The 9,778-nt window shown below is 36.9% G+C and overlaps 1 protein-coding gene across 1 annotated transcript; it reads left to right on the top strand.

Moving 5' to 3' along the window:
- The first annotated feature begins 210 nt into the window (after positions 1 to 210).
- Positions 211 to 6,998, top strand: CCNG1 (cyclin G1). The gene is made up of 7 exons (XM_024753423.1): positions 211 to 436; positions 1,513 to 1,776; positions 3,394 to 3,647; positions 4,230 to 4,308; positions 4,389 to 4,487; positions 4,713 to 4,907; positions 5,738 to 6,998. Exons 2-6 carry the CDS (start codon positions 1,513 to 1,515, stop codon positions 4,902 to 4,904), a joined length of 888 nt encoding a protein of 295 aa, XP_024609191.1. The 5' UTR covers positions 211 to 436; the 3' UTR covers positions 4,905 to 4,907; positions 5,738 to 6,998.
- The last annotated feature ends 2,780 nt before the right edge of the window (positions 6,999 to 9,778 follow it).

Here is a 9,778-nt window from a genome sequence, read left to right as displayed (position 1 = left end):
GGGGGCGTGGTCTCAAGGGGCGGAGAATTTGACTCCGGGATCGTGAAAAGCGTGTGCTGATTGGCCGGACTTCTTCCCTCTACGGACCAGCCCTCTTTGGACCGCAGGAGCCATCTATCATAAGACTTACACCAGTCAGCGGCGAAAATGCCTCCCATGTGCCCCTCCCACCGCAGCGAGAAAACCCCGCCCTCCAATATATTACTCGGGAGGCCAGGCGCGGCCCCTTCGGCTCCGAGCAGACCCCGAGGAGGGCGGTGTCGTCTCGGCGGCGCTGCAGAGACCTCCACCCAAGACGGCTCCCCTCCCCGGGCCTCTCCCGTCTTGCCCGCGAGCCCTCTCGCCTCATAGGCCTCTCGGTTCTAATATCTTGGGGTGAGGTGAGAGCAGGCCCGGGGAGGGTGGTTACCGCTGAGGAGCTGCAATCGCGATCAAGGTGAGCTCGGATTTCGGGGTTGACCTCAGAGTGCGGGTAGGGAGCAGGGTTGGGGGGCGCGGGGTGAGGGGTAGGTCTCGAGCCCTTTTCCTCGGTTAACTCTCCCCGAGCAACAAGTTCAGGCTAGTACGAGCATGGAGGGGCGGGGCCAGATGCGACCTCCTGAGATGTCTTAGTGTCTTATGGGCCCGGTCCCAGCCCAGGGGCCAAAGAGTTGGACCCTTGAAGTTTGCGGTTCTCCATCTGCCCACCCTTTCCGTCGCGCAACCCTAAGGATTCTTTCTGCCTCCCTGTCTTTCGGTTGTTGCGAGGAGGGACCGTCCGTGTGTCCAGGGCTTAGCCCGTTCCCGGAGCAGGCACATAGTAGATGTTCAGTATTGTCTTAAATTAATGAAACTCCCAGCTTCCTCTTGCAGGCTGGATTAGCCTCCCGCCCCCACTGCGTGCACCCATAACTGCCTTCAAGCTTCCTTTCCTAACATCAATAAAAGTTAACAGTTACTGAGCAGTGAGTGCCAAGCACTATGCTAAACTCTTTAGTTGAATCATCTTGGTTAATCTTCACAGCCATTCAAAGAGGCAGATATGCCTCATTTTACAGACTAGAAGTAAGCTCATTAATATTGCCCAGTGTTTATTAGGCACCTACTGTATGTGCTAAGTACCTGTGTACCTAGATGATCTCATTCATTCCTCACAAGTGTCTCTGAAATAGGTAATAACCTTATACCCACTTTACGGACTAGGAATTGAGGACTAAGAAAAATTTACTAACTTGAACAGTTCACATTGTTAATAAATGGCAGAATACATGCTACCATCTAATTTCAAAGTTTGGGCATGAAGATTTGCATTTTTTTTCTTTAAAAAGCCATGGCCACTGCCCTCTAGGAACTCACAATTTAGGATGTGACCAACTGGTTGGGGAGGTGGAGAATTACAGATGGCATTTTGCAGTGACTTAGATTCACTAATAGCATTGAGGGAGGGGAGACTTGTGTTATAATGCACCTGGCACAACACAAGGCAGGAAGGGCTGTTCTTTCACTCCTTTCTGGGCTTTGTTCTATATATAGATGATAGAGGTACTGACAACAACTGACTCTCAGAAACTGCTACACCAGCTGAATGCCCTGTTGGAACAGGAGTTGAGATGTCAGCCAAAGGTCTGCGGCTTGAGACTAATTGAATCTGCACACGATAATGGCCTTAGAATGACTGCAAGACTGAGGGACTTTGAAGTAAAAGATCTCCTTAGTCTAACTCAGTTCTTTGGCTTTGACACGGAGACATTTTCTCTAGCTGTGAATTTACTGGACAGATTCCTGTCTAAAATGAAGGTACGTCTAAAGCTACATTACCCTGAGTATTTCGTGGTTTTGTTCAATGTGTTTTGGAGGTGGTATTGCTAGCTTTGGGCTGGTGTTCATAACTTTTTTTGTTTTCAGCAAGTAGCCAAAACATTATGGAAATTCTGTGTACTACAGCACTGATGAAATCCTTCCTTTTAATTAAGAGTGATGCATCATTTATTCAACCTACTTTCTGACATTGAAAAGTAGTCTAATATCAAATAATTAATTGCAGAGTCTCCCAGTAGGAGAGTTGGCTGTTGTTTTTAAAAGTCTTTTTTGATAGGTTGGGTGTTTTCATTATTTACTGTTGTTTCTAAATTTTAAGAAATGTGTTAGAGGCAGAATGCTAGATTGGGGGTTAAGAATTAGACTATATTTCTTTTTTTTTCCTTTTTGTTGATGCTGTCAACCATCTGGTCATAGAGTATATTTCTTGATCTCTATTCATATAGAATAGAATAAAGTTCTAATTGTTTTAGCCTTAAATTTACCCAAGTCGTGCCTATGCTTGTCATTTCCAGCCTAAGTTAGCATATAATAGAGAGTATCTTCTGAAGGAGCATTTATATATAGTTATTTCCCTGTATTGGATAAGCAGGACATCTGTGTAACTTTCAGAGCTTAATTGTTACAAATACATCTGACTTCTCTGTGTGCCAGTGGTCATTGGTAGATAATGAAATAACGTGACAGTTAAAATGCAGCTCATCTTTTAGTCCTCAGTACCTAACAGAATGCATCATATATGGGAGGAACTCAATGTGTATTGAATGGTTCAAGAAACTTTTTCAATACCCTAATTAAACAACTCTTTAGACACCATGTGCAGGCACTACCTTTGACTATAAATGTTACATAGATGAAGTACATCTATCATTTAAGTGTATTATAATCTTAGTGGCAATAATGTTTGCACTGATAACTATTATATAGTACAAGGAATAATAAGAAAAATAATCACATTATACCTCAAAAGAGGCATAAATGTATTGCTGAAGGGGTTCTAAGAAGAGGAGAGCACAAATACTGGTAAAGGCTTCATAAAGTTTCCGTTGAGCGGAACTTAAAGTGGACAGAATTTTGACTGTGACAAATTTTGTAGACATTCAGAAAATGATGAATAAATTTAAAATACTGGTAGTGAATAGAGCTTTACAGGCAGAGTAAACAGTATGCTGTAGTATTTAAAAACATTTTACATGTGTTACTACAAAGAAAACAGCCTGGAAAAACACAACATTCTGGAAAGAAATTTTGTGCATAAGCTGTAAGGTATTTCAGTCCTCATATAAGCCTTTGACCTAGTAGCTTATTGCTTATCGTTCTGCACTGATTTAAACAAACCAAAAGAAGTACGAATTGTTTTGTGCTGAAGCCACACATTACACTGAAACTTAGTCTGTTTGGTTCTGGAATTGGTTCCAAGTGGGTACATATGGTTAAGAGGCTACAGTTGAGGTATCAGTGGATCTTGTTAAGTCCTTCACAGCTGAGAAATATACCTCAAAGATACATTTTCGAAGTGATAGGTTGAGTTCTAGATTATCCTTTATGTTTTTTTAACTGAAATAAGGTAAAGACATGGACTTACTGTCTTTTTAGGTACAGCCCAAGCACCTTGGGTGTGTTGGACTGAGCTGCTTCTATTTGGCTGTAAAATCAATAGAAGAGGAAAGGAATGTCCCATTGGCAACTGACTTGATCCGAATAAGCCAGTATAGGTTCACAGTTTCAGACTTGATGAGAATGGAAAAGATTGTGTTGGAGAAGGTGTGTTGGAAAGTCAAAGCTACTACTGCCTTTCAGTTTCTACAACTCTATTATGCACTCCTTCAAGAGAACTTGCCATATGAAAGGTATGTGATCTTTGTTTTTAACAAAGCAGATTTGGAAATCAGAATGATGTTGTCCGGATGTTAAATAAAATCAATATCCTGGGAGAATTCCAATCAAAATAAGTAAAGTGACAGCTAAGCTCCTTGAGTTTCACTTCACTCTCCAGCAGAAGTGAGAAGACTTTCAGTCAAAAGTAGCTTCTTGAAGTCTGTGAATTCTAAAGATGGACATTTCAACTTTTTTTAAAATTACGTTTTCCATTTATAGACAAGTTAACTTATAGAACCTAGTAGGTAAGCATCTAACACAGATGTATGGAAAAAGGAACTTCAGATTCAAAAATAGATTTATTAAAATGAAACGAAACCTTGGGAGTTGTAGCATGATACTTTTTTTTTGGCCCAGATCAGTTAAAATTCATATATGGTATCCTCAAGAAGTTAATGTTTCTGAAGGAAGGGAAATTCTTTACTTCGAATAATTCACTTTCTATGATAAGTGTGCATAAACTTCACTTTAAAATTGACTTATTTTTCTAAAAATTTCTTTTTGACTTGATATAAAATTATCTATATAAAATTAATTTCATTTTCTTTTTAAAGGAGGAATAGCCTTAATTTTGAAAGACTAGAAGCTCAACTTAAGGCATGCTACTGCAGGATCATATTTTCTAAAGCAAAGGTAAATATTTTATAAAGATTAAACCTATTTATATACCTACTTTTATATTCAACATTTACTTTAAAATTTATCTCTTTTAGCCATCTGTGTTGGCATTGTCTATCATTGCCTTGGAGATCCAGGCACAGAGGTGTGTAGAGTTAACAGAAGGAGTAGAATGTCTTCAGAAACATTCCAAGGTATGTCCAGGTCATAGCCTAAATCCTGTTGACAGCTGTAAAAGCAACTAAACCACTTGTTCCTAAAGTAAAATGAGATGTCCTGTGTTTATTTGAAACTTAAGTAGCTTATCCTCAAATTTTTTTGACAAGGAAACACACGTGTTAATAAGATTGCCATTATTACTATAATTAAATACTGTAGGACTTTTATTTTAAAGAATTTTTTTTTTAATTTATTCACAGATCAATGGCAGAGATTTGACTTTCTGGCAAGAGCTCGTATCCAAGTGTTTAACTGAATATTCATCAAATAAGTGTTCCAAACCAAATGTTCAGAAGTTGAAATGGATTGTTTCTGGGCGTACTGCACGGCAACTGAAGCATAGTTACTACAGAATAACCCACCTTCCAACAATTCCTGAAATGGTCCCTTAATTGGTAAATTTGGTTCATAGTTTTTCTCCATGTAGAGAGACTTTTCTAATGCTACAATTTTCTTCTGCAATTCAAGAATTTAAATCTGCATTATTTAAAAAAAAAATGGAATTGGACTAGCAGAGGGGAAAATGACTTCTCTGATCTAGTCAGCTAGTATTTGAAGACATTTACTACATTCAAGGTACAACACCCTAAGAGTAAGGAATTCTCTTAACCTTTCATATATATGTTAGCCATTTCATTAAATTTTCAGCTTAAAAAGCAGCATCCTTAATAACCTGAACTTTAAAAGTAACACTAAAACAGTATTTTTTTTTCAATTTCACATCATTTTGCTGTATGTAGACTTAGGCTTTGGCTCATTTAAAGTTACACAAGCCTGAGTGAGGGAGCAGGACCAAAAGTTTGAACCATACATTGAACTAATTTGAGACTGTTAGCTTATTAGCAAAATCAGTATAAACTTGGGTATTGTACTTAAAAAGTAAGTTGTGGCAGGTGGTCTCTACATTGAATGTCTAGAAACTGCCAGGATGTCTCAACTGTATAGTGTATCATTATACATCTCAACTTATGTGTATCATTGCTATAGTAGTTGAACACTGGAAAGTATTTACATGCATAAAAAATGTAAGCCTCCTCACAAATATATGATACACATTCTTGCCATCTAAGTTTAATTCATGTTGGTGATTTCCTTCTTCCTACTCAAAACTAAATATTAACATAGAACACATCTACATAAGATGTGATTATGAGTCAGATATTTTAACAGGTAGTAATATTTGTGTTTGGCAGACTTCTGATAACTTGATTTTTTTGTTTATTAGGATTCTTACAGCAACAAATAACTCTTCTGAAGCCTTTCTCCACAATCCTGAGCTGTGGATTCCATAATGTTATAACGGATTTAAGCTGTGAAGCCTCAAAATATCACAAGTAGATTAACATTGGTGTTCTCAGATTTGGGAAAACTGCCTAATTAACATTACCCTATAGTGGAATTACTCACATTTGAATTCACCTGTGAAGCATACAAATCAAAGCTAACAGCATAAATGTGAAATGCTAATGACAAGCCTGGGAAGGTAAACTGTGAATCTTCATTTCTAACACTGATCCAACTTTCTGTATTGGGTCAATATATTGTATTTAGGTGGTGTTAAAAACGGTAACCTACTTAATTTAAATTTAAACTTTAAATTTAAATATGAGGTTTACATCAAAACCACCACTTCACAAATGCACTTTTAAGGCATAATAAGGGTCAGTATTCTAGGCAGTGAAGATGGTTTCTTGGCACCCATAATGCAAGTAATATATAATCCAGAGATGTGGACTTTATTGCTACATGGGAGTCACATTTAAATTTGAGGGCATTTTATATAAAGCAAAACTACAGACCTATTAATTTCAGCATTTTAAGTTATCTTTAATATTTTTCTAGAAAACAGGTGATGTTCATATCCATGATTTTAAAAGTTTTATACAAAATTCACTGCCTCAGTCTAGTCCCATCAAGAAAATTAGTTTTTACTGTAGTAGTAACTCAAATTAACGTCACTCTGAAAACTTTCTGATTTAACACTCCAGAAGTTTTTACTAAGCACTGTTTTTATGAAACTGTCATTGCTTCTAATTTAGAGTTTTGCTTAAAAGGGAGAGAATATACTTTCATTAATTGTCCCTACTGTGCCAAAGGAAAGTATTAAGAAAGGTAAGTAGGCATCTTCATAATTATAAGGTTGCTGAGGTAGTGTTCAGGATTTCAGTGAACCTAAGGAGATCTACTGTGTTAAAATGTCAGTTAATGTAATGTGTAGCCTGAATCCATCCAGGATGGCTGTACCCAAGTTTGACATCATGTTATGGGGAGATATGCATTGGAAAATAAACCAAAGAACCACAGTGTATCCTATACTTTTGTAAACCATGTTTTACAGATAACTTTCCAGTTTTCCCAAAAGACTGATAAATTTCAATATTTTGAATACATCAGTGTTAATTTTGAGTTGGCAGAGGTAACCTAACCAACTACCATTATGTTTTGGTACTAAGGGATATACCTTTCAATAAAGTTACTGAAATGCATTCCTTTGCTGGGTGGTTTTCTATTTGTTTCTCTTCTAATTTAATTAACTATTTTGGCACTGTGATAATAGAACCACAATAAAAAGCTGTCTTCACTCACTATATTTAAATTTAGCACTAAAGTAAGATGCATGGTAGGAGAAACAAAATTTCGTATAAGAGTATGGCTATTACCTAATTGACACTTTCCTTTCTAATGGTTTTTTAAAGATAGACACAAGATGATGACAATTAAATATGCTTAATATGCATTAAAAAGTCAGTGTTTATACACTATTGGTCACTTTTATTATTTAGATTCATCACTACTATGGCTATCCATAATACAAATTCACCCTCAGATTCAGCCCACCTGAAGTTCTGTGCAACCCTATTATCTAATTAAACAGTATTCCAGCAGGTCGTTGTTAATCTGCTTACATCACTTGTTAATTATGATTATTGGAACTGAAACAATAGATGACTTTGAACTGTTCATGTTTAAACTAACAAGATACAAAGTAGACATTGTATGGAATTACTGGTGAAAGAAAAACTTATAAAAGAAGGTTCCTGGGCTTCCCTGGTGGCGCAGTGGTTGAGAGTCCGCCTGCCAATGCAGGGGACACGAGTTCGTGCCCCAGTCCGGGAAGATCCCACATGCCGCAGAGCGGCTGGGCCTGTGAGCCATGGCCACTGAGCCTGCGCGTCCAGAGCCTGTGCACCACAAAAAAAACCTGGTATTTGACTCAGGTTAGATATATTTAATAATCCCTCTTTTCACAAGTGCTGTTTTTAAAAAGGGACCTGAACCTTCTATGTATTTCTAATTATGTGACATACTTTCTAAAAACTAGACATTTCTGATCTAACATTTGTGGTTAACAATGGTAGTTTTTACTGTCAGGTACTATAGTCATGTTTTAGATGAATCATCTCATGTAATCCTTAATCCTACAAATTGAATGAGATTATCCCAATTTACAAATGAACCAGAACGAAGGTACAGGTAAGTGATGAGCCCAAGGTCATACACCTGTACTTGGATGTGTGATTCAAATCCAGGCAATTCTGACTCGGAGGCTATTCTCTTAACCTCTCTGCACATTACTTCCCAATATAGATTAAATGGACTCGTGAAATTGTATCAAAATGATCAGGAATAAAGAGGGATATTAAAAAATGATAAAAGAATCAATTCACCAAGACATGACAATCTTAAATATGTATGCACCTAACATCAGACCTTAAAAATACAAGAAGTAAAAACAGCAGTGAAAGGAGAAATGAACAAACCTTCAATTACAGTTGGAGACTTAAACACTCCACTCAGTAATGTATAGAACTACTAGAAAATCAGCAAGGACAAAGAAGGACTGAAAAATACCAACAACCAAATAAAAAATCATTTACAACAGCTCCAGAAAATGAACACTTAGGAATAGATCTAACAACAGATGTACAGGTTCTATAAGCTGAAAACCATAAATGCTGATGATCTATATCAAAGAGGTGCTAAATGAAGATGCCCCATGTTCATGGATCAGAAGACATGCTATTCCAGTGGAAACTCCAACAGGACTTTTTGTTATACAGACTAGCTGATTCTAAACTTCACACGGAAAGGCAAAGAAAATACAGCCAAAACAATTCTGAAGAATTAAGTTGAAGGTATCATGCTACCCAATTTTAAGACTTGCTTTAAAGCTACAATTGTCAAGGCAGTGTGGTATTGGTGAAGGGAAAGACACACAGATCAATGGAACAGAGTACTGAGACCAAAAACAGACCCATATAAATAGCAATTGATTTTTGAGAAAAGTGCAAAAACAATGGAGAATGAATACCCTTTCCAACAAATGATTTTGAAACTAGACATCCATATGCAAAAAAATAACCTATATTTCACAGCTCTTACAAAAAATAAAATAGGTCACAGATCTAAATGTAAAAGATAAAATTATAAAACTTTTAGAAGAAAACATTGGAAAAAAGTCCTCATAACCTGGGATTACAAAGTTCTTAGATGTGACACCAAAAGCATGATGAATTAAACTTCATCAAAATTAACATTCATGCTTCAAAAGTCACCATCAAGAAAGTGAAAAAACATATATAAAAGGAGAAAATATATGCAAATCACATATCTGATAAAGGACTTTTGTGCAGAATATATAAAGAACTCTCAGTCTCAATAATAAAAAGGCAGATAACCCATTAAAAAATGGGCAAAGGATCTGAATAGACATTTCTCCAAGGAAGATACACAAATGGTCAATAAGTACAAGAAAAGATGCTCAACGTAATTAGCGATCAGAGAAATGTAAATCAAAACCACAATGTGATACAATTCCATATTCACCAGGATAGCTAGGATCCAAAAGTCACATAACACATGTTAGCAAAGATGTGGAGAAACTGGAACTCTCATATACTGCTGATGGGAATGTAAAATGGTGTAGCCACTTTGCAAAACAATCTAGCAGTTCCTCAAATAATTAAACAGTTTCCATAAAACTTGAAATTCCACTCCTAGGTAAGAAATGAAAATACAGATGCACACAAAAATTTGTACTTGAATGTTTATAGCAGAATTATTCACAGTAGCCAAAAGGTGGAAACTTCCCAGATGTCCATCAACTGGCAAATGGATAAATATGTGGTAGTCATAAATGGAGCATTATTTAGCCAGCCAAAAAGAATGAAGCACTGACACATACTAGAACGTGGATGAACTTCTAAAACATTATGCTAAGTCAAAGAAACCAGAAACAAAAGACCACACTATGATTCCAGGTACG

Source organism: Neophocaena asiaeorientalis, unplaced genomic scaffold (assembly GCF_003031525.2).
Source record: "Neophocaena asiaeorientalis asiaeorientalis breed wild unplaced genomic scaffold, Neophocaena_asiaeorientalis_V1.1 scaffold268, whole genome shotgun sequence".
NCBI lineage: Eukaryota > Metazoa > Chordata > Mammalia > Artiodactyla > Phocoenidae > Neophocaena > Neophocaena asiaeorientalis.
The sequence above is the reverse complement of the archived record's forward strand: the minus strand, read 5'-3'. Positions and strand labels throughout refer to the sequence as shown.

What these genes read in the sequence shown, in the direction of transcription:
- CCNG1 (XM_024753423.1), top strand. Translation starts at nt 1,513, where the DNA reads ATGATAGAGGTACTGACAACAACTGACTCTCAGAAACTGCTACACCAG. An exon ending in GATTCCTGTCTAAAATGAAG is followed by an intron (nt 1,777 to 3,393) that starts GTACGTCTAAAG and finishes CTGTCTTTTTAG; the next exon opens with GTACAGCCCAAGCACCTTGG. An exon ending in GAGAACTTGCCATATGAAAG is followed by an intron (nt 3,648 to 4,229) that starts GTATGTGATCTT and finishes TTCTTTTTAAAG; the next exon opens with GAGGAATAGCCTTAATTTTG.